Below are 22850 nucleotides of genomic sequence, written 5' to 3' on the forward strand. Positions count from 1 at the left end.
GGGGGAGGCATCTACGAGAACATGGACATAGCTCTTCTCTTTTCCTGTTCGCTTCTGTTGTTTTGTCTTTTTCGACTGGGATTGCTTGGGCTTGCTACTTATACCCTTCTGTCTTCTCCAAGCAAGCGGTGTTTTGCTTATATACACGTAATTCTCATGGAGCACCGGTGACAGGTGACAGGTGACAGATGACAGTGCCGGCGTGGTGACGAGGCCCGTGCGCGTGCAAACCCCGGGACCCCGGGACCCCGGGACCCGCTGATGGGCGCGATCCCTGCCCGCATCGCAAGAGGCCCAAGCGGGCTGCCGCGGACAGGACGGGCCGGCCGTGCTTTGGGTGCTTTGGGTGCTTTGGGTGCTTGGGCCGCGGACGGGGCGTGGACGGGGCGGCGCATCAGGCGCATCAGCAGGCGCGCGCACGCACGCACGCACGCACGCACGCACGCACGCACGCATGCGTCGGCGGCGGGCGGGCTTTGGAATGACGTGAAAGACGCTGACGACACAAGCGTGCAAGGCTGACAAGCTTGGGCTCCCGCCCGCGTCTCCACCCCCGGCCGCGCTAGCGTGCTTAGCAAGGGCCAGGGTCAAAGGCTTGTGGGCTTGTCGAGCATCGAGAGGTCCACCAGCCGCCAACCCCGCCGTGGCCCATGGGAGGTACTGCTTACTCCGCACCCCGCGTCCCTGCCATCTCTCTTCTCTCCTCTTCTCCGCCGCCTCTCGCCTGCTGTGTCTCTCGTCGCCGCTCCAACAACGGTGCGTCCATCTTCCCCGCTTGCCATTGGCCTCAAGCTGCCCACCTGCGACCGTCTGCTTCTCCTCAAGCCCCCGCCGACTGACCCACTGACCTTTTCCCCCCAGCTCCGCACCAAAAAACCCTCTGCCAAGCCCTTGTCAGACATCTCCCGTTCAACAGGTACGTCCAGCATGCGTCTTTCCCCGACACCATCTGTCCAGTCTTCCAGCCAAGCATGAATGCAGTCCGCCCGCTGCTTTTGCTAATGCAGCCCATGTTCGAAATCAGAAGCAAGAAAAAAAAAAAAGGCTCATCAGATTTTCTCTTCCATTTTGGCCTTTTCACTTTAGTGGATTGCCACGGACAGACGACGCACTGCCAGAGAAAGCTTCTGGCGTGCTCGCTCCTATTGTTCTTCTTCTTCTCTCTCCGCGGTCACCAAACCATCCAGCAAAAAGTTCCAAAGTTGCCAAAAAAAAAACAAAAAAAAACCCCACATCAGCACCATCATGCCCGCCCTCGACTTTGCAATCCTGAACCCAACGGCGGCGGCGGCACAGCAGCAGCAGCAGCAGCAGCGAGGCGCGGCGACGCTGGTCCTCCACCGGCTGGTCAAGCGCAAGAACTGGGCTGCGCGCGAGCCCGGCGTCATCCTCGTCTTCTGCATCGTCGGCGCCATCGTCATCTTGCTGCTTTCGCTGTTCACGTGGAAAAAGCTGCAGCAGAGGAGGGTGGCCAAGGCTGGCTAGGTGGATGGGGTGGGGGCGTGGCTGTTGGCGCGATGGCGACGATAAGCGGGGTGGCGGGTCGGTCGTTGGATGGGATGGGTATACACGTGTGGGTCGGGAAGTGGGGCCTGGAGTTGGCCTTGATTGTTTGTCTTGGCTTTTATTGGATTCGATACTCCTTTTCTTGGTTTGTTTTTTTTTGGTCACTCATACCCTGGATTACACTAATGTCTGACTTCAACTTCTTGCGCCCCTTTTCCGGCGTGCATCATACGTACGCTCTTTTACTTCTTCCTCCCATCGGCTCAAGGTCGGGCTCTCCTGTACCGTCACATTCCTCACTCTCTTATTTGGACTGCTCTATGGCCTCTTTTTCTTTTCTTTTGTTCTTTTTTCCTTTTCCCCGCGCTTGCACAGCATGTTCAGCACACGGCTTGACTGACGGGGACGTATGGCTATTGTAGGTATGTATAGCGATGGCCGAAGCTTGGACATTTCCGGTCATTGATCATCAATGCCTTCATCTGCTCGAGTTTCGTTCTCTCGGCAACTTGACCCAACGCCCGCCGAAAGAGACAAGGTCACTTAGCACCGGCTAATCGGGTGATGGATGATGCATCGGGTTCAAAGGAACAAGGTCATTGTCGCATCTTCACCTGATTGACGTCCCAGAAGGGCTATCTATATCTTCCATGTTCAAGTGAGACTTTCTCTTGGGTAAATATGCTCCCGCATCATTACTAGTTGTAAGCGTGTTCCGGGTGGAGCCTGGGAATTGCGGCGGAAAAACAAGGAGCTTAAGTGATCTCCAGATTGTATTGTGCTATCAACCTGCCTCGAGTCCAAATTGCTGGGCTGCCCATTTGTTCTGTAAAGCATCAGCATTGGTGAGGGTCAGCATGACTTCCAAGTCTGGTTCCGTAATAGCCTTTGGCTATTGGAAGTTGCTGATATCAAATGCAAGCGGGCGCCGGCCTTTTCTCAGGGATGAGCTTGGTCAGTGTGTGTTGTTTGACCTTCATATCAGAACTAAGCGGGGAACAATGGAAGGACGTATCACTGTGGAGAGGGCCTAAAAGACCCTGTAGGAAGGGCGTCAGTTTTGGTCTCATCTACGACATACTCTAGAGAGGACGATGAAGACTGCCCACCACCTCCAGCGCTTGGCCTCTACCAGGAATCCACCACCAACAGGACCAACTACAGGACCGAGCAAGGGGCCCATGGCGAAGATAGCTAACATCTAGTCAGAGTAAGTGAGGAAAGAGGGAAGAGAAAACGCTGACGACGAATGTTGCTACGAGGCTTTTCGTTGTGTGGAAGGCTTTCAGAACCTACGGCACACCGGGAGCAAACATCGAGGAGGTAAGAGGGCTGGAGCCGACGTCTGTTGTGCTCCCTCTTTTGAACTGAATCCAGAGGCAAGGAGAAACTAACGTGATGAAAGTGACGAAAGACACGAGGCCCAAGTTGGCCCAATTATTTTTTTTCCGACTAATTCATGGGGTTTTCTGGACCTGTGTCACCGTCCCACCACACCAGGTTGAGGTCATGATCCTGTGGTCCGCCTTGCTCGTGTTATTTGTGCTCACTATCGGCAGCATTGCTGGCGGATGTGCTCAGTTGTCTGCTGGTGCCTTCGCTGCCAGTGCCCTTAGTGACCCCTTTTTCTTGATCTGTGTACTCGATCGTTGCAGCGGAACCCGGCTTGACCACCTGCTTTTCGGTCTCCATTGACTGCACTGGTAGATGTAGTTGTCGAAGAGTGTTGTGGGAGCACTGCCAAACGACCCTCGGTTTGGTACGGCAATCACTACGGACTAAATGCCCGAGCAGCGAGTAAGTATCAGGGCCGAATGCTTGGTAGAGCGTAGAATGGGAGAAGGGACGGGGGAAGGTGTTCTTGGCTGCCCACTTGGTCATCTGCTGTATCACTTAGCATTTCGCACCACATGAAAGCTTTTGAAAGAATCAACATTCAGGGATATAATCCAAAGATGCCTTACTCCCGTTCTTCAACAACCAATCCTCTGACCCTAATTTTATTCAGCCCATCTCCTTCCTGCAAGCAAATCTAAATCTTTTCCTGGACCGGCTCGTGAGACACGCTGATGCTGCCTTCCACGTCCTCGGCGTCGCTCTTCCTGCCCATGTGCCCGGTGGGAAGCATGTTGAGCTGGTCTTCCTGGGCGTCGAGTTCGCGGTAGCAGAACCAAAAGAGGGCCCCGCCCACGAACGAGATGACGGCCATGGACCCGTAGTTCCACACCAGCAGCGGGTCCGTCGACAGCGGGTTGAACGCCTCGCCGATGGCGGCCGAGATGGCCGACATGAAAAGCGCGAACGCCGCAACCAGCGACCGCATGTTCTTGGGCGCCTTGGAGAAGCCGTACTCCAGCGACGTGATGGACGCAAAGATCTCCGACAGCGCAATCAACACATAGGCCCCCGTCTGCGCCCAAACGTTGATGCTGACGTTGGCGCAGCCATCGTTCGACGGGTACGGGCCGCACTCGCTGTCCTTGTAGATATAGTACTGGAGGACGCAAGCCCAGACCATGGCCATGCTACCGGTGAAAAACCCCGCCGCAATCTTCTTGATTGGGGTGAATCTGATGCCCGCCTTGCGAAGAGCCGGGTAGATGAACAAATCGGCGATGGGAATCAAAATAATCAGCGCCAGTGGATCCAAGTTTGAAGATATCGGTTTGGTAGTTAGTAATGAAACAGAAAAGGCTGGGGATACTTACATCGTTGGGGATGCCGTGGAGCGCCATGGTCGATGCCTGAGACGTCAGGTTGTTGTTGAGCTGGTTGTAAGTGATCCAGTACAGTGGATACCACAGGAACACACTGCACGATTTCCAGCCGCGGCCAACCTCGTCGACCCAGGCGTCATCAAACGTCATCCAAGCCGGCTTGGCCGCGCCCAGCCTGGATGGCTTGAGCTCCTCCCAGAAGGTTCCGTCATGACAGTTCTTGTAGAAGGTGACAGGGTTCAACGAGAACCGCTTCTTTGACCCCAGCAGCAGAAGCTTGACAGCAGGGCCCAGCACACTGCCCTCGGGCTTGGTGTGGGCATACCACTTGCGGCAGAAGAAGAGGACCGGCAGGGCAACGCAGAACAGCACGGTCGGCAGCATGAAGGAGAGGTAGAAGCCGACATAACGCTCGGCGTAGGCCATGGTCAGTTGGCCGATAAGAGCGCCGATGTTGATGAACAAGTAAAACCAATTGTAGACCCTGGCCGTGGTGACAGCCGGATCGACAATGACGCGCTCGCCCTTCTTGGTGGTGTGCACGTACATCCTGCGGGGGATCTGTTCGGCAATCAGCGGAGAGATGTTGGGTTTGAAGCCACCTGTGCCAATCCCCATGATGATCAGACCAATGATGAAGGCGGCCAAAGAATGACTGGGAACGGCCATGACGGTTGGTGCGGCCGAGGCGGTCAGGATCACGTGGCCCACGATCGCGATGATGACAGAGATCCAGATGGTCTTGAAACGGCCAAGATAACTGTCGGCAACATATGCGCCGAACAGCGGGATGAGGTAGACCCAGAACTGGTTGAAGGTAGTCAGACCTGTGGAGGCCTGCTGACCCATGCCGAGGGCACCGGGCTGGGCATCGTCGGCACTGGGGTCAAGAGCCTTGCCGGTGGCGGTGCCGGGGTTGTCTTGCTGGATGAAGTTGACAAAGACCTGGCTGTGTTAGGAACTTGTGGGGTGTTGGCGGTGAAGTGAGGCGTACCTGGGTGGTCGCGTAGTACGAAAGACGCTCGACCAGCTCCACGAATGCGATGGTGTAGGCCTTGAGAGGGATCTTCTCGCTCACACGGTGGAGGGTGCGAAGCTCCTCGTCGGTGGGAATGGGAAGGTCGTGGTCAAGGTATTCGCTTTGGTGCGTGGCCTCGCCGTTGTAGACGGGCGGGAGCTCAACATCGTGAGCGCGGACAGAGAGCGAGCGCTGGGGATCACCGCTGCCGTCGACCAGGGTGACCTTGTCAATGACATGGTTGTCGGTGATATCGCCAGGCATGGTGAGTGCTGCAGGCTAGACGTCGACGGGGTTGGATATTGAAGGTCGAGGGGGACGGCCGCCGGCCTGAGCTGAGGTTAAATAAGACATGGCCCCGGGCGTGGGTATGCGGTCTCAGCGAGGAGCGGCGTCGGCGAAAGCTGGAGCTGGAGCTGGAGCTGGAGCCGGAGCTGGCTCTCGAACTGGGCCATTGCGACGTCGTTATCAATGTAACGCCGATTAGGCAGGTCGGCGCGCAGGGCATGGGCCATTCGAGAGCCGAGAAGGTCCGTTCAGGCGCCAGCCCCACGACAAGCAACGCCAACCAAAGCCACCGAAAGCTTTGCCGTCTCCAAGCATTAATATTGCCTTGGCCTCTGTCTGTCTCTGGTGGATGCTCGATGGACAGGCCCAGCCCTTCTGCCGGCTTTCTAGAAGCACGCGACCCTGCAGAACGCGCCATCTGCTGGGTTATCATTATCATCCAACGGGGAACGAATAGTAACGACGTCTTCTGGTGGCGGATAGCGAACAAGCGAGCCCCGGCACTTGTCGAAACGCGTCCGTTACGCGTGCTCTGCCGTTGTCGGCGCCATCCGAGGCGGGGGCACGACCACCAGACCAGATTTTCGCCTCTCGCACCGCCGTTCTGGATCGCTGCTGAGCCCGTGCCGCAGCCCACCGATTCAGCTCGCTCCACTGTGGAGCATCTCACAAGATACTTTAGCCAGCCCGGTAGCGAGATTGACGTGTTGTCCTCTCCAGACACCCGTCGAGCGAGCGCCCGAGTTTTCCGCTCGACGGTTGCGACCTCGATTTGTCGTACCAATTGCCGTCCCGGCTTCTGCGAGCGGACATGGACCTACATTTGCCTTTCAATACGGACGTAGATGGATGGTGCACTGGCGATATTAGCCGGCAAGCCACAGCCCGCACCGACCGGGCCCGCCCTGGTCTCGCAACCGCCTTTCCAACCACCTGGTCCGTGGATTATGAGACGCTGGCGGGCGAGGGCCCAATCAAGTCCTTCGTCGGTGGCTGCCCCCTGCATACCCGTGCCGCTCGGAGCATCGCTTGTTCAAGTGGCTTGTATGATTGCTGCTCATTTATCTTCGTCCTTCTCTTCTGAGGTAGGTCCGCACGTAGCCATGGAACCGAGTCCTTGAGCAACCACGCCACGCCGCACAATCTTTCGTCTCTAGCCCGTCGCAACCGCCGGGAAACCGTCAGCCAGGGAGCTGCAGATGCCGGGAGCATTGATATACCCGCATACCTTCGCTGAGGCTGCGGTTGAACGATAGCTGGGCCCACGTTAACGTCGTCTGGACAAGAGCGCATGCTTTGGCTGCTTCAGGGCCATCGCTCGATCACCACCGGTCAGCGAGCGATGAGGTGCAGGTCTGTCCTGCCCCTCTCCAATCAGTCGAGTCACGTCCGCCGCTGGTCGTACAGATGGGCTGGAGGCCAGAAGCAGCTGCAAGCAGAGCATGTGCAGTCCTCTTCTCGCTCAGTCCCCAGTCTCTTTTCTGCACACGGGGTTCCGGTTCCAGGCCACGCTGACTGTTGTTGCTGCTAGCATCGTCCTGGGCGTTTCTGCCCTCTCGTGTCTCTGCGAGCTGGTGAGGCTGGTCGGGGTGTGGCTCGGGAGGGTGGCATGCCGTGGCACGCTGCACGGCCTCGACGCTGCCCGACGGCAGCGGTGGCAAGCCGACAAGGAGCGCACTGGCCGAGAAATGCGTCGCCCGGGGAACGGCGAGCATGGCAACACAACGCAGCGGCCATGGCCACGCGCGAGCGAAACGGTTTGAGCGACGGATCTGCGAGGATGCCTTGGCCGGGGAAGGCACGACTACGTCACAGATGCTCCTGCCAGCAAAGCGGCCCCCCACGTGACCCCAGGCTCTGTCGTCGCTGCTGCCGTCGACGAGCTCGCCGTGTTTGCTAAGCTCGTCGCTGCCTAACCTGCGCCAACGCCCCAGCGCCGCCGGTGAGTCGAGTTGACGCAGCTTCTGCGCCCCGGGCCCTGCCGCCGCCCGCCCAGTCCACTCGCCAGACGCCCAGCTCCACCTACAACTAACCGTTGCCTGCTCTCCCCCCCCCGCTGGACATGTCGCCTGCCCCTCGCGACTGAGAACCCTGCCCTCCGCCATGGCCGAATTCGCCCCCATCATCCAGGTCGTTGCCTGGGGCACAAAGCTGTCGCTCAGCCTGTACGACTTCGCCATCCAAAACCACTCAGCTACCCGAGACGCCAACCGCATCGCAAAGAGTGTCAGCCTCTTCTCGCTCATGCTGAAGCAGGTTGGCACTTTGCTCCGGGAAGACGTCGCCTCGCCCTCGCCCGAGTCCTACGAGACCGTCCAGGACATCACCCTGCTCGCTCAACATGCTTTTGCCGCCATCGACGAAGTCCTTGCAAGCAGGCCGCAGCCGAATGATCCCGATGGCTCTGCCTCTTCGCCGCCGCGAAAACTGGACCTTGTCTCCAAGAGCAAGCTGCACTATCTCCTTGCCTATGTCGACGCTCTGAACTCGACCCTGTCTGTCATGCTCCAGGCTTTTTACACGGTGCGCGTCATTGCATGGTCGAGGTCAGCCGACTCCCCGATGCTTTCCCGCTACCCTATCTGAGACTGACCTACTGCACTACAGATCTCGCCAAGATCGAGCCCCGGCCTCTGCCGCTGATGCAGTTGCTAACGAACGCTCTCAACTGGAAGTCTTGGTCATCGAGCAACAGCTCCTCCTCCTTGATGTCTCCGAGGCCCATGATGAATACCGCCGCAGCCGCGACTTCGCTGCCTCTCCGAGCAACTCTGTGCACTCTGATCACAGGGATCTCGCTACAGACCAGGACAGGACTCCGTCTCCGAGCACTCTTGAAAAATACAAGGACCAATCGATCAAGACCGCGGACTTTCCGGTCAATGTCACTGAAAGCTCCGCCTTGGTCCGCAGCATCTCGTCTAGATTTAGCAACGATATTTTGCATAGATGGACAAGGCTGAGCCATATCGAACGCCGGCTGTCCGCGGCTGAAGAATATCCTGGCACCCTTCCGAAGATCCAGCAAGGGCTCCAACGCCGAGATAGCTATCAGCCCCGTGTAGAGTCCGAAAGCGAGGACGAAGCAAGCCCCCACCTGACGCAGAGAGATTCCGAAGTAACGTCTCCGCGACCGCAAGGAACACCAAGTTTCCACCAGGCTGGAGCCATGGAACGAAACGCCCTGCCGATCCCGGCAGCAGGCATCCAAAATCTTCGATCAAGCGCCCCTTTCTCACCAGGGGGCACTTATGCTTGCCTTTCTCCTTCCACTGCGTACCTGCCAGCCGGGGCATCGCCAGCCCGATCACTAAATTCGGGATACTTTCCTTCATCTCCGCGCGCTAGTCTTAATGCCATCGGACCAAATCAGGGCCCGGCGCCTGAGGTTAGAGAAAGGGCCACCAGTAATGGACTCGGTATTCCATGGAGGCTCTGGCAGGGGAGCAATAGGTGGGATTTCGTCGACGATCAGGTCATGAACAGCAATACGCAAATGCCGGTGGAGAAGGCTTACGCCGAGCGTAATAGCTGGACGGAGATAATGCAAACTTGGGTACGGAGAGAGGCGATTGAGGAAGCTCGATATAGCTTCAACCAGGTGCAGAAGGAAATACCGGACGGAAAACGCACAAGGTTTGAGACGTGCTTTTGTATCGGAAAGGCCCTTACTTACGTGAGTCTTTGTTGACCGAGGCTCCGTTCGTGATACTAATAAGAACAGACGGAGATTCGAGGTCTCGTCGATCGATCCGTCGAGCTCTTTCGACAGGCGCAATATGACCCACGGCTTAATGCGGAGCTGAGTGACTCCAAAAGCAGTGCCCGAAGCATCAACAGTGCAGAGTCTTCCCGACGCGACCGAACCCGGAAGAGTCACAGCGACCGGCCGCGGGGTGATTTCGACTCTTCGACCAACGACTCTGACTCTGACGCCCGCCCTCGTGCGCGGCGCACGACTTCCTCGTCGAACTTCAACAACCGCAGAAGTGGTAGCAGGCGTAAGAAAGAACGCGAGAAGAGAACCAGCGGTAGCCATGCATTCGGTACCTTGGCCAAGTATGGCGGCGTTGCAGCTCTTCTCGAAGGGTTACCGGATATCCTCCGCGGCATCTGAGGCGGTGCCGCATGGCCGTTTTTCTGGTCGAATCCATTCCATTGGTCTCTTTTTGGTGTGGCGTAGCGGTGATCGAAGCGGATACCCCAAAGCAGCCCTTGAGCGCAAGGATCGCTGACTTTATCGGAGTCTTTTTCTCTTTATTGATGATACCTTGGTAGCTTATGAATTTGGTCCATTCATACACCTTTATGCCTGTTGTGGTACACCTCACAATGTTGACTCCAACCGTCCAGTTTTTCGTGGCAGATGGAATCTGTGAGTAGCCTCCCAAAAGTAATAAGTGTCTCCAGAGGTTGAGGGAGGCGGGAGTGTTTTGACGCCGAGAAAAGGGACCTTGGCCCTCGCGTTGCAGAGAAATAGCGGAGAAGCTCCGATTGCAGGAAGGATAGACCCAAGGTCCGACAATGAGGGAACTTTGACCTTCAATAACATGAGGCCCGTGCTTGCCATTGATCAGACTTCCGACTAACAACCACAGCCAGAGATCACTTGAGCAAGAGTGTCTTTTCTCGCATCATTCCAGTTTCCTGGGAGATCAGACGGGCAGTGTTACCCTCTAGGACATCCTATCGAATCTCCGAGACAAGCGCCAAGACTCGACAAGTTTCTACTAACCGCAATACCGTTCTAACTGACACTTTTATTTGAAATAGAAAACTTGCTCATGACCCCAAAGTTGTCGATGAAAAGAAGGGTGGCCGCTTTCCATGGGGGCCCAAAGAGGCCCTCAAATGGGATGCGTGGAGTGGCTGTTGATGGGAGCGAACTCGACCTCCTTTTCTCACTTGTCTCGCCGCGGGTGACTATTTTGGCCATGATGACTTTTTTTTTTTTAAAAAAAAAAAACCAGGAACCTTCGACCAGTCCGTAACAAGTTAAATACAAACCGTGCAACCAGTCCGGGCAAAAATTGCTGGTGAGCTTGGGCAAACTGCGAGCCGTATCGCATCGAAATTTCCTAGCCTCGACTTCTTCAGTGGAGCATCGCGCCTACTTACCGGGCCGGGGCAGAGCCAGCTTGGGGAACGCGAAAGGATTGTATTCGCTTCTCTTTCTTGTACTATATCGACTCGCTCATGGGGGCTCTGCCGGCTTGAAGGCGGGGTAAAATGGTATCGAGCATGCTAGCTTCCTGCTACTCGCTGCGAAAGCTATGAGTTAGCATGGGGTCGTTGAGAAACGTACTGATACGTTGTCATGGCCCCTCATGCGTACATTTCTGGGAGCTCGCTACTTGGACAAACACGAGATGTTTTCAAACCGATGAAAAGCTTTGAAGGGCTTTCAGAACAGAGTGCACCGATAAGGAGTCGAAAATGAATTGGAGGCCGTGTTGTGGATTGGAGAAGAAGATGAGAGCGCCAAGCACGGTATTTATCTGCATCTCGGAGCATTATGGACTACGTCTTATCACCAGAGTAACCAGGAGCGGCCGTAGAACTTTGGGACCGAACTGGTTGCCCGGAGAATCCAAAAAGCTTGGACGCGCTGGCGTATGAATCGAGAGCTGGTTGTTGGGGGGACTGATACTGGTGTCTACACCGAACCATGGGCGAGGCCCAAAGACTACGACAGGGCTGTCTCGGCACCACTGCTGCCTTGTTTCTTCGGCGTGTCGCTCCGGTTCAGGACGATCGGGGTGGCCGCCACTTCGTTGCTGCACCGTAGTCTCGCCATCGCAACGGCGTGATTCCGAGCCGACCCGATGCGACATTCGCTCACTGTTCTTTTAGCAGTGGAACAGTGACAGCATCGGTTGCTGGGGAGTTTTGCGGGTAGCGTACCAGATGCCTCACCAGGCCTTTTTGCCCCGAAACGGTCTAGGACGGGGTTGCGTAGGAGCGTCGCCATCCCTTGGGTAGCCAGACCGGGCTGCGCTCCATACCTTTCTCTTTCATCACTCTTGCTTTTGTTTGGTGAACAACCATTAGTATTGGCGGAGAATCTGGGGGCTTGCGCGGGGTCAGCGTTGGGTGCGCTGATTTTTCCCCCCACTGGTTGTGCAGCGCTCATCAGCATGGCTTGCTGTCCATCTCACTGTCAATCTGGGCATTTTCTTAGCCTTCAGCTGGGCTGATGAGGGGGGTGCCCGAGAAATTTGCATTTTGGACTTCTTGGCTCAGATACGGGTGCCTGGTGAGCAAGAGAGCTAAAAACGGACGATTCCAAGTCTTGGCCGGCGGGGGATTGTTGGTGGTTCGGAAGGATGACACGATGGGAAGAGAAGGATGTAGAGGGATTCTGCGAGCCAAGCGAGCATCGCCATGGCTTCGAGGATGGTGGTCACTGATCAAGCGACAGCAGCTTACTCGATCAGCGTTGATGTTGTCGGGGCACGTGGTGGACCTTTCGGTGGCACAGCATTTGCCAGAACCGACCCGGTCAACAAAAAAGCAGGCGAAGCGGGTGTCAGCTGAAGTAAGGTTAAATATTAGCGGTCGCTCGACCGGGCTCCACGGCTCGTGTCACCGGTGTCGCACGGGCGGTGTCAAATGAGAATGATGGCAAGGGATAGCGTATCGGCGATGGCGAGGGTGAAGAAGTCGTGGTTCGGGAGAGCCGCATTATCGCTGGTGGACCCAAGATACTGCACGGCGAAGGGTCTCCTGATACGCGCCACAGCATGTGCGGGCGAGGCGCGGGTCTGCAGTAGTGAGACGCCGTGTCGGTGCGGTGCTGCGGGCGGGATTCTGCGAGACAGAGGGCTGTACTCTTGGCCGGGCTATCGACGAGGCAGCGGCGGATGGTTCTCTGCTCACGGCTCACGGCTCACGGCCAAGAGCAGGAGAAATAGCAGACGATGTGCCGTGCGGGTTCCGGGAGCCAAGGAGCCGAGCGCGACGGTGGAGGGCGTGGTCAAAGCACAGGGCTGAGGCAACGCCACCAGGCTGTGGAGGGGGTATTTTTGCGGCGTCAGCGCTACCCCGGCGGGCAGTGAGTAAGCGTTGAGCGCAAGCCCCTGGGTGGCTGCGTTTCGCAGCATGCGCCGAACGGGGCAGAGGCGCGTGCGGGGACAGCGAGCAGCGAGCAGCCAGCTGGGTCTGGGCGCGTTGGAGTTGAGCGTGCAGCAGGCGCGTGGTGCTGGCGAGGGCAAGGGCGACGGGGCTCCAAGGCTCGCTCCAAGGCTCCAAGGCTCCACCTCGTGCCTGCAAGTTCGGCTCTCCAGCCGGCCCGCCGCCGCCTGCTCGACCACCTCGACCACCTCGACTGCCATCTCGCCAACCACCGACCTCGACGCTCTGCTGCCCGCTCGCCAACTGCTGCACGATGGCGGGACGACCCGGCCTGTGGCCATGCCTGCCACCGTCGACCCGGCTGCAACCCGCTCTCCAGCTGGCGCGACCTGCACGATACATGCCGGCGTCAGATCCGTCAGATCCTTAATCGCGTGGTTATCGACGCCCATGGCAACCGCAGCGGGCTGCAGTCGCTCTCCCCTACTGGCTCTGCTGGCCATGCTCTGACCCGCCCAAAATAGCGGCCCACGCGGAGTGGCGCGCCCACGCTTATCCTCCACGCCTGCTCTCACGTCAAAGTACCGTCTCCGGCTAGCCGTGACTGGCCCACGATCAGCACCCATCCTCAACATTCCCCTTGGCCGCCTGCTTTTTCTCTGTGCGAGCCTGGTCGGCCCAATCGCTGCCTGCATTGCCCCGGCTCTCCGCTGACGGCCTGCATGCGCGAACATCCTTCCTCCCTGCACCGCGCCGCCGCCCTGCTGACTCTGAGCAAGAGGCGGCTCAACCTCAGGTCACTTCCATGGTTCTCCTGATTGGCCCAGTAACCAACCCTCGGCACTGCGCCTGCAACGACGCCGACACGCTGCCTTTATCCCCATGTGCCTTGCCTCTTTGGGGTCAACTCGGCCAAGATGTGGATGCAGAGATCGTGGCATCGCCTGCTCACCAAAGCCTGCGCTGGGCAGCCCCACCGCCCGCCACCGAGGTGTTGCCCCCGGCTACCTGCTGCGACTCGTCCTTTATAACCCATCGTGGCCCCGTCCCAATCATGCTCCTCTCCAGCTCACCATCATTACTCTCATCAACATACAAGGGCTTTGCTCAGCTCGAAGAACCTACACCCGTCCTTCTCCCGGCCCATATTTCTTTGCCTTTCATTTGCCAACGCCTTCCACTCTCTAGCTATCACAATGTCTTTCGTTGCCAGGTCTGTAGTCAGGGGTCTCGCCGCCCGGTCCGCCTTCACAAATGGCTCGTGGACCGGTGCCTGGGAGGCTCAAGGCAACACCAGAGGCAGCATCTCTTCCCAGGCCAGGAACGGTACGTGTTCTCTTCCCGACCCTCACTTCTGCTTATTGGCTGACATTGAGTCTGCAGGTGCTGGTCTCCTGGGTACCTTGGATGCACCACAATTGCCTCACTGCTTAGGCCAGCCGCCGTGGAACGATCAGGATCCCAGCATGCCCGATACTGGCGTTACACGAGAATACGACTTCACCATCACCTTCCAGGATATTGCTCCCGATGGCGTGACAAAAAGGGGTGTGCTTGTCAATGGCCAGTTCCCTGGTCCTTTGATCGAGGCCAACTGGTATGTCCCATTTCCGTCTCGGCCTTGTCGATGATGACTGACTTCCTCCTCAGGGGTGACTGGATCCAGGTCACAGTCCACAACGCTCTCGGTAGGGACGAGGGCGAGGGCACTTCTATGCACTGGCACGGCTTCCTGCAAAAGGAGAGCCAGTGGATGGATGGTGTTCCCGGGGTGCAACAGTGCCCCATCACCCCCGACGACAGCTTTACCTACCGCTTCCGTGCCGAGCAGTATGGCACTTCATGGTACCACAGCCACTACAGCGCGCAGTATGCGGGTGGAGCCGCGGGTCCTCTTGTCGTCTACGGCCCGGACAGTGACGGTTACGATATCGATCTCGGTCCTGTCATGCTTTCCGACTGGTATCACGCCCAGTACTACGATATCGTGAAGGAGACGATGAAAGCCGATCCGACCGGAAAGAACCCTTCGGCCCCGCCGCCATCCGACAACAACCTGATCAACGGCTACGGTGAGTTTGACTGTTCCACCACCAACCTGTCCTGCGTTCCCGACGCTGGTGTGGCCAAGTTCAAGTTCACGGCAGGAAAGAAGCATCGCCTTCGGTTGGTCAATACTGGGGCCGAGGCTATGCAGAGGTTCAGCATCGATGGGCACACAATGACTGTCATTGCGCACGACTTTGTTCCCGTCCAGCCTTTTCAAGTGACTGCTTTGACCCTCGGCGTCGGACAGCGAGCAGATGTCATCGTCGAAGCTACCGGAAAACCGTCAGAGGGCTACTGGATGCGTTCAGACATTGGGCTCGACCGCTGCAATGCCTTCAACCCCGCGGCGTCGGAAGCGCTTGCTGTCGTCCTCTACGACGATGCTGATCCCGACATGGTGCCCGCTTCGACGGCCCAGCCTGATGCGAAGCTGGAGATTTGCAAGAACGACGATATTTCGCTTGGCCTCCCGCTGCACCCCGTGATGCCCGATCTCAACCCGTCGGTGACTACGGAGCTCCGCATCACCAACGAATGGAACGGGACGCACTGGCTGTGGCACTTTGGCGGCCCGTCGTACCGCGCCGACTTCAACGACGCTCTTCTCTACCAGATCCAGCAGGGCAACGCCGAGTTTGGACCTCAGAGCAACGTGCACGACTTTGGAACCAACAAGTCGGTCCGGTTCGTCATTTACAACGACTCGCCCGCGCAGCATCCCATGCACATGCACGGCCACAACTTCTGGGTTCTCGCCGACGGAGTGGGCACGTGGGACGGTACCATATCCAACCCGAGCAGCCCTCAGTTCCGCGACGTGCACATACTGCAGCCGGGGTCGACGGACAGCCCATCGTACATGGTGATCCAGATAGAGCTCGACAACCCCGGGCTGTGGCCATTCCACTGCCACATCGCCTGGCACGTCTCGGCCGGGCTCTACCTCAACATCCTTGAGCAACCTGATGACATCAAGAAGCTTGCGATTCCATCCTCATTTGGCGATCAGTGTAAGGTCTGGGGAGACTACACTGCCACCAACCTGGTTGACCAGATCGACTCGGGGCTGAAGAAGAAGGCCACGAAGTCGGGTCTGCAGAGGAAGGCCATGTATTTCTGAGCGGAGCCACCCTTTTTCCAATTTTCTTCTGTCTTTGGCGCATGAATCAACTGAGGCGTAGATCGAGCGAGTCCCATGAGCATTTACACGGCGTGGCTTGTTTTTGGTGGGTAATTTCTTCTGTTAGTGCTTAATTGTTAATCACAGCGAGTTGAGTCGGCGGTTGTGCCCCGACTGTAAGTAGTAGTATTAGTAGTAGTAGTAGTAGCAGCAGCAGTAGCAGCAGATGTAGCAGTATATAGGACAGTATACAGGATCCTCTCAAGGGGAACGTTGGAATGCAGAATGATATAGATTGTCCCTCTGTTCACCATATATGTACATACATGCGATGCTGCTGGGGGGATTGATAGGTACCGTCTGCTTGGGTCGTAGCGCACGCGCTTCAGAACCAGCAGGGCGGGTATGCGCCATTGCTCACAACTTCGAACGTCGCAACCCGAAGGTGCGGTTTTAGCAACGAAGGAGAGTCGGCCCGTCGAGAGAGGGCCCCGGCTCGCGGTTGAAGTTGTCGTCTGTTGCCCGCCCGGTTTCCTCCTCCCCCCTCGCCGACGCTTTTTCCATCGTGGCATCGTGACAACCTTTATCTAAAGTATGCATCTACATCTCCTTTTTGCATTGGTGTCTTCACTACGGCCGCCATGTGCGTGCCTGCCATGATGGCCCATCCACCCCGCCCAGACCACCACCAACCCCCGGCCATCATCCCGACACACCCGAGTCGGTGAAGAACGAGCGCTGGCGCCAACACCAACGGAAACCAGGAAAGAGAAAATGCACTGACCGCTTTTCCTTCCCAAGCCCACGGCTCTGGATGTATTTTTCTGTTGTTGGCCCCGGCCCGCTGACCGGTCGGACCGGATGGGTCATATGGCGCAACTCGCCTACCCAGCGCCTCGGGTCCTTGGCCTGTGCATGGGTATTTAGAGTTTCGCGGAACCACGGGAAGATGGCTGCGTTTTTTCGTTCTTTTGGGGGCGCTGATGGCTTGGAGGGTTGGGTTGGAGGCTAAGGTTATTGTTATTGTTGCAATTAGATGCTTGGTGCGGTGGTGTACGTGTGGGGTGCCTAATTACCATCCAACGCACAATTAAAAAAGAAAGACCCTAAGGTTTTCTTCAGTTCGCGACCGTTCGTAGCTTTGCAGAGGCTCGCAGCTTTCCCAGCGCCAGGATGCCTGTTGTCAATTACATCGCCGAAACGCTTTACCCTGCTAAGGATGATGAAGAAGGTTAAAAGAAGGTAAGTTGATTGATTAACTAACTAACGTAGCACATAGCTTAATATAGGCGGTAGGAAGCTTGCAATGACGTCATACTTCGACATACCTACCCACCCACCTTCGACGGCTCTTTCAGCGATATAGCGATCGTAGATTCGGAGCTTATAGTTGCTTAAAGACCTATCTCGCTCACAGCTGTTTCGCCAAACGCGCCGAAATTCAGATAGTCTACGGCTTAATAGCATAGAATTTTCTTTGCTGCATAGATAATGTCCGCTTTTCAAATAAGATCCCAAGGACCTCGGAGATTCCCAAAACATAAACTTGACCATCTGAGGGCCTGCACGTCTCACTTCACCATTGAAGCGCTGTTCCCAGGAAACTCTGCGTAGGAAATGTTACTTCGAGCTCTACTTCTTCGTCATTGATTCCCGTGTCTCATTCATTGCAGCTGTAAGGACGAGTTGAATCTGCTATCCGACAGACCTGTAATTCATCAATCACGTGACGGACCCAAGCTTGTAACGTCTGACGCGACCGCGTTTAGGCTGCCCACTACTTTCATCCTCCCGATCCAACTGATCATCGCCCTTTCAACACAGACTCAGGTCCAACAACTTCGCAATGGAGCCGGCAAGAGCACCGCACTCACGGAGCCCCCCTACCCTTGACTGCCGATGAGTGTAGTGCATCAACGCAGCTCGCATGACGGGCGCGGCTTCCAGAAGGACCTTGAAAAGCCCACACAGGCCATCGTCGACAAAAGTCCCCTCAGTAATCCTTGACCACCATCGCGTCCACATGGAACGGCAACGCGCACTCCTTCATACTGACCGATCGACTCAAGTCGCAGGGCCGAACCAACCGCAGTCTGCATGGATTTAATGGTTCGAGAGACTCGACCTGGGAGGCCTGCATTGATAATGGCCATGTGATTGTTTTACGTCGGGTTGGTTGCTGGCGGTGCTGACGTGGTCAGCTGGCTGAACGCCACGTCCGCATTACTTGCATGTCTGCGTCAGCGACGGGGTGAAATGAACGAGAAATGCTTCGACTGTTCATCCATGAGCCGTTCAAATCGAAAAAGAAGCTGGAGCTGGAGACATGGATCAGTGTTGAAGCATTGACTTTGCCCGGGGAACACGACGAAACTAGAAACAGTCATGATGCAGAATACGAGTTGCCGTTACCCTCTGCCGCCAAAATGCGGGTCATGAGCGGATATTCGACTGCAAGTCAGCTGCAATGCCCATACCTTCCGAGCACGTTCCGTGCCTCGAGGTAGAAAGCAAGGCAGTGGTGCTGCGCGTGTGCAAAAGTAGCTGTCAAGACGCAAGGGCCGCGCCCTACTCCACGTTTGCTTATTCTGTCGATCCCCTTTCTTCGGCTCGGCCCGATGCACATGCTTTAGGTACACGGGCCGAAGATCGGCCAATAGATCAAGCATGGCACCACAGCATGCTCAGCAGAATCAGCGGTCGAGACAATGATTTAGACGGCTAAGTGCAAACGAAGCCTTTACAGACACGTACTGTAGACATTGAGCTGCGCCTTCCTGCAACAGTAGTAGCATAGAAAGCAACGGGAAATGCAACCTTGGGCCTCGGAAGCTTATTACCCTAATCGTATCCAAGCAGGCTGTAGGCTTTGGACTGGCAGCAACGGATTTGAGAATGGAGGGGGATGCGCTGCGTGAGGGTTGCAAAGCTAATTGATCATATGTCAGCAGACAGGGCGTTTGACGCCCCAGGGGCGCAGGGCCAATGTTCGTCGAATGGTGCCGCTACTCCCTAATTGCTCGGTCCGGAAGCATGGTGCTCCGTTCGATGCGCCGCACCAGCCTTCTGAAGGTCACCCCCAGTCGCATTCCCGACCTGATGAGCGTTTGAGCCCAACGACGGGCTGCAGCTCAATCAACTTTCCCGTCCCGTGGTTCGGGGAAAGGGAAGTAAAACCCGACACAAAGGAAATAAGGCGGAGATAGGTGAAGTAATTGCAACAACAGCACTTTTTTTTTCGTCCGCTTACGAACCGCTATCACCGTCCGAGCGTCGAAACGAGGGATCAAAGCCGGATGTGGCTGCGACTTTGGTTTGCCCCGGAGCCGGAGCGGCGTTTGCTCAGGGTTTCCGCAGAAGCGAGCCAGCAAAGCGGTTATTATTCCCTGCAGTGGGGCCAGAAGCTGGCATCAGCACATGGACACGAAGCTTTGTTAGTGGTGGACGGGATACCGTGTGGGTGGGATGAACAAAGAGTCGTCGGGTGCCGGTTGCGGAAAAAGGAAAATCAGCGAGGAGGCGCTAATGGGAGGAACAGAGGGTGGGAGGGTCTAGGCCACCTGCAAAGGATTCGGGAAAGCAGAGCACGGCTCGGCCTTTCGGGAAGGCCGATCCCCCATCCTGGGTGCGCAGGCGGGCCCGTGGTTGGAGCTGTCGTCCCGTCGCGGAAAGGCTCGCGAGGTCAAGTTCGAGGGCGTTGGACAAGTCAACCGAGAACGGAAACGCTTGCGAGGCTCTGCGTCGGGAAGGAAACGTGGACAGCCTGACGCCTGATGAGCGATTATGATCCTACCTAGGCAGTTCCGAGGAGTTTTCGCGAAGGAGCGGGTAGGCCACAGGGCTGAGGGCGGGCGCCACAGGAGGTGAGTCACGGCGTACGGCGTACGGCGTACGGCGCGCGGCTGGCTGCAGCGAGAGGGCGATGGGCAGAGGGCGGTGGAGGAGGTTGATGGAATGAACGGGCGTCTGGCGGAGCAGAGGTTTGGGAGGCCAGGCGTTCGGGGACCTACTCATGGTCAGTCGGGCGCGGGACGGCCGAAAGCGAGCGCGAGCCAGACCGACGAGGCAACCTACCGGTAGGCAGCCGCAGCGGGCGTGGGCGTGGGCCCTTCAATTCCCGCGCGGCCAGAGTAGAGTCTTGGCTGCCTGCCGGCGGGACGACTGCGGATGACAGTTGGCCCGGCGGCGTCCCAGCTTTTCCTCCGCGCTGTTCGCGCCGCCTCGCTCTGCCCGCCCGCTGATTGGCGCGTCCTTTTGGCGGCACGCCGCCGCCGCATGGCGCAAGAAGCCATGCGTGCTTGACAGCATCGTTGCATCTGCACCGCCTGTCCGGCAGGTCACGCCCGCGCCCGTGCCCACCATGGCTTTTATACATGACTGCCGCCTGGCCGCTTCCTCGCTCTCCTCAGGCACCCGCCCTTCGACACTCCCGGCCCAGACAAAGACGCCCCTGCTCAGGCCCTTTCACCATGCCCGGCTCCCACTCCGAAGCCGCAACAATGGACGCCTCGTCTCTCAACTCCAGTCCCTCGCCGTCCGTCAGCGAAAAGGACCCCGTTGACTCCGCCGCCATGCCCGTCGAAGAGGCCCAAGAGCCGCGCGAGAAGGCCGCCTCCGCTGGCGGCCCCGTCGAGCTCGCCACGCTTGAGAAAGCTGCCGACGACGCCACGCCCACCCAGGAAAACGAGGACGAGTATCCCAAGTCGTTCAAGCTGGCCTTCATCACCATCGCCCTGTGTCTCTCTGTCCTGTGCATGGCCCTGGTGAGCCCTGTCCTCCCTGCAAGCCTCCAGCATCTCGGCCGCTAATCTGCCCAACTGCAGGACAACACCATCATCTCCACCGCCATCCCACGCATCACTGACCAGTTCAAAGCCCTTGACGATGTCGGCTGGTATGCCTCTAGCTATCTGCTCACCACTTGCGCTTTCCAGCTCATCTTCGGCAAACTGTACACCTTCTTCTCCATCAAATGGATATACCTGACCGCCCTGTTCATCTTCGAGCTCGGTTCTTTCATCTGCGGCATTGCCCCGTCCTCGGAGGCCCTGATCGTCGGCCGAGCCATCGCAGGCGTCGGCTCCGCTGGTATCTTCTCGGGTGCCATCCTCATCGTCAGCAAGACTGTCCCTCTGCGCCAGCGGCCCACCTACACCGGCCTCATTGGTGCCATGTATGGAATCTCCAGTATTGCCGGCCCGCTGTTGGGAGGCGTTTTCACTGACAAAGTGACTTGGCGTTGGTGGTGAGTCTGATTCAATGCTCGATTGTGAGCCAGCTCTAACAGCACACCCAAGCTTCTACATCAACCTCCCCTTCGGTCTCATCACTGCAATCTTCATCTTCTTTTTCTTCAAGTCGCCCAAGATTGTCAAGAACACCGCCTCCGGCTGGAAGGCCAAGCTCAACGAGTTCGACATCTACGGAACCTTCGTTTTCATTCCCGCCGTCGTGTCCCTGCTTCTCGCTCTCCAATGGGGCGGTTCTCAGTACGCTTGGGGCAATGCCCGGATCATTGCCCTTTTCGTGGTCTTCGGCATCCTCATCAGCATCTTCATCGGCATCCAGTTCTGGAAGCAAGAGAGCGCCACGGTCCCGCCCCGCATCTTCAAAGACCGAACCGTCTGGTCTGCCGCCGTTTTTAGCGCATTCCTTGGCGCCGCCTTCTTCATTATGATCTACTACATCCCCATTTGGTTCCAGGTCATCAAAGGCGCCTCGGCTGTCAAGTCGGGCATCATGAATCTTCCCATGGTTCTCGGTCTTGTCATCGTTAGCCTGATCGCCGGCATCCTCGTCTCGGTACTCGGTCACTACGTTCCCTTCATGATCCTGTCCTCCATTTTCATGTCCATCGGCGCCGGTCTCCTGACCACCTTCGAGGTCGACACTGGGCACTCTAAGTGGATCGGCTACCAGTTCATCTTCGGCGCCGGTGTCGGCTTCGGAATGCAGCAGACGCTCATTGCCGTGCAAGCCGCCCTCCCCGCCGCCGACATCCCTATCGGCACCGCCATCATCATGTTCTCGCAGACGCTGGGCGGTGCCCTGTTCGTCTCCGTCGGCCAGAACATCTTTACGAACCAGCTGATCAAGAACATCTCGGCCGCCGTTCCCGAAGGCGGCGCTCAGCTGCAGGGCTTTGTCCTCTCCACCGGCGCCACGGAGCTGCGCAAAGCCATCACGCGCGTCTTTCCGCAGTATCTGGATGGCTTGCTTAGTGCGTACAACGACGCGCTGACCGAGACCTTCTACGTCAGCGTCGCCATGTCTGCGCTCAGCTTTGCGTTCGCCTTGTGCGTCAAGTGGGTCAGTGTGAAGGGGAAGAAGATTGAAATGGGCGCCGCTTGAACGTGCTCGTTTAGTTCTTCAGCCCGCGTCCGCCAATCTCTCGGTTTCTGCGCAATAATCTGTTCACGCCATGTTTCACCATTTAGTTATACCCCAAGAGCCTTTCCACTTACACAAAATCCTTTAATGCAACCCCGCCGGGCAACGTCGGGTTCCAAAAAACATTTACCATGTACGATATCGGAGTCACGACTGTGCATAGCATCGGCGCTTGTTTCTCTTGGGAGGAGGGGGAACCCATTTATTTTAGGGAACCAATGTTGTTCTTATTCGAAATCTCGACTCTGGTTAAATTCAAAGTTCAGCCGCTCCACCCATGGATGAAGACTGGATCAGGCGGTACTCCTAAAGAAGCTTGTTAGACGCTAACAGCATGTACCTAATGGATACGAATCGATTCGTCGTTCGCTTGTTACCTTTGGCTGACGTTCGTGTCAACGATGTGAGGTACACTAACGTCAGGTACACTAGTGAGGGATGTACTAACGTGGGGTACACTAAAGCGAGACAGACTAATAAAGCAAAGGCCTGCAGAAGCGAGGTACACCAGAGCGAGGTGCACTATTATAAAGTACTGACGCGAGGTACACTACACAAGTATGGGAGTCAGCTTGACCATGTTATTCCTGCAATCATCGCTCAACAGCATATTCCTTCGTCGATACCGGGTCGCCAGCATTATCGCAGAAGCCGACGATGGGGGAGAGCCGAAGCCGCGGTGCGGAGC

The 22850-nt window shown here is 57.1% G+C and overlaps 6 protein-coding genes across 6 annotated transcripts; 4 read left to right on the forward strand and 2 right to left on the reverse strand.

Annotated features, from left to right (window-relative positions):
* Window positions 1-1245: 1245 nt before the first annotated feature.
* BKCO1_3600021 (uncharacterized protein) lies at window positions 1246-1485 on the forward strand (the record flags this gene model as incomplete). The annotated part of the gene is made up of 1 exon (XM_020274888.1): window positions 1246-1485. One exon carries the CDS (start codon window positions 1246-1248, stop codon window positions 1483-1485), a length of 240 nt encoding a protein of 79 aa, XP_020129029.1.
* A 776-nt stretch (window positions 1486-2261) lies between these two features.
* BKCO1_3600022 (uncharacterized protein) lies at window positions 2262-3198 on the reverse strand (the record flags this gene model as incomplete). Its single annotated transcript, XM_020274889.1, has 4 exons — window positions 2262-2332; window positions 2525-2546; window positions 2588-2700; window positions 3057-3198. 4 exons carry the CDS (start codon window positions 3196-3198, stop codon window positions 2262-2264), a joined length of 348 nt encoding a protein of 115 aa, XP_020129030.1.
* A 340-nt stretch (window positions 3199-3538) lies between these two features.
* Window positions 3539-5505, reverse strand: BKCO1_3600023 (oligopeptide transporter; the record flags this gene model as incomplete). The annotated part of the gene is made up of 3 exons (XM_020274890.1): window positions 3539-4087; window positions 4215-5168; window positions 5218-5505. The coding sequence occupies 3 exons, from the start codon at window positions 5503-5505 to the stop codon at window positions 3539-3541; spliced, it is 1791 nt and encodes a 596-aa protein (XP_020129031.1).
* Window positions 5506-7632: 2127 nt separating this feature from the next.
* On the forward strand, window positions 7633-9646 carry BKCO1_3600024 (uncharacterized protein; the record flags this gene model as incomplete). Its single annotated transcript, XM_020274891.1, has 3 exons — window positions 7633-8075; window positions 8137-9205; window positions 9254-9646. The coding sequence occupies 3 exons, from the start codon at window positions 7633-7635 to the stop codon at window positions 9644-9646; spliced, it is 1905 nt and encodes a 634-aa protein (XP_020129024.1).
* Window positions 9647-13799: 4153 nt separating this feature from the next.
* BKCO1_3600025 (multicopper oxidase) lies at window positions 13800-15772 on the forward strand (the record flags this gene model as incomplete). Its single annotated transcript, XM_020274892.1, has 3 exons — window positions 13800-13929; window positions 13987-14200; window positions 14254-15772. The coding sequence occupies 3 exons, from the start codon at window positions 13800-13802 to the stop codon at window positions 15770-15772; spliced, it is 1863 nt and encodes a 620-aa protein (XP_020129025.1).
* Window positions 15773-20241: 4469 nt separating this feature from the next.
* BKCO1_3600026 (major facilitator superfamily transporter) lies at window positions 20242-22123 on the forward strand (the record flags this gene model as incomplete). Its single annotated transcript, XM_020274893.1, has 3 exons — window positions 20242-20535; window positions 20596-21017; window positions 21070-22123. The coding sequence occupies 3 exons, from the start codon at window positions 20242-20244 to the stop codon at window positions 22121-22123; spliced, it is 1770 nt and encodes a 589-aa protein (XP_020129026.1).
* Window positions 22124-22850: the final 727 nt, after the last annotated feature.

The sequence above is a fragment of the Diplodia corticola genome (genome assembly GCF_001883845.1).
Source record: "Diplodia corticola strain CBS 112549 chromosome Unknown scaffold36, whole genome shotgun sequence".
Lineage (NCBI taxonomy): Eukaryota > Fungi > Ascomycota > Dothideomycetes > Botryosphaeriales > Botryosphaeriaceae > Diplodia > Diplodia corticola.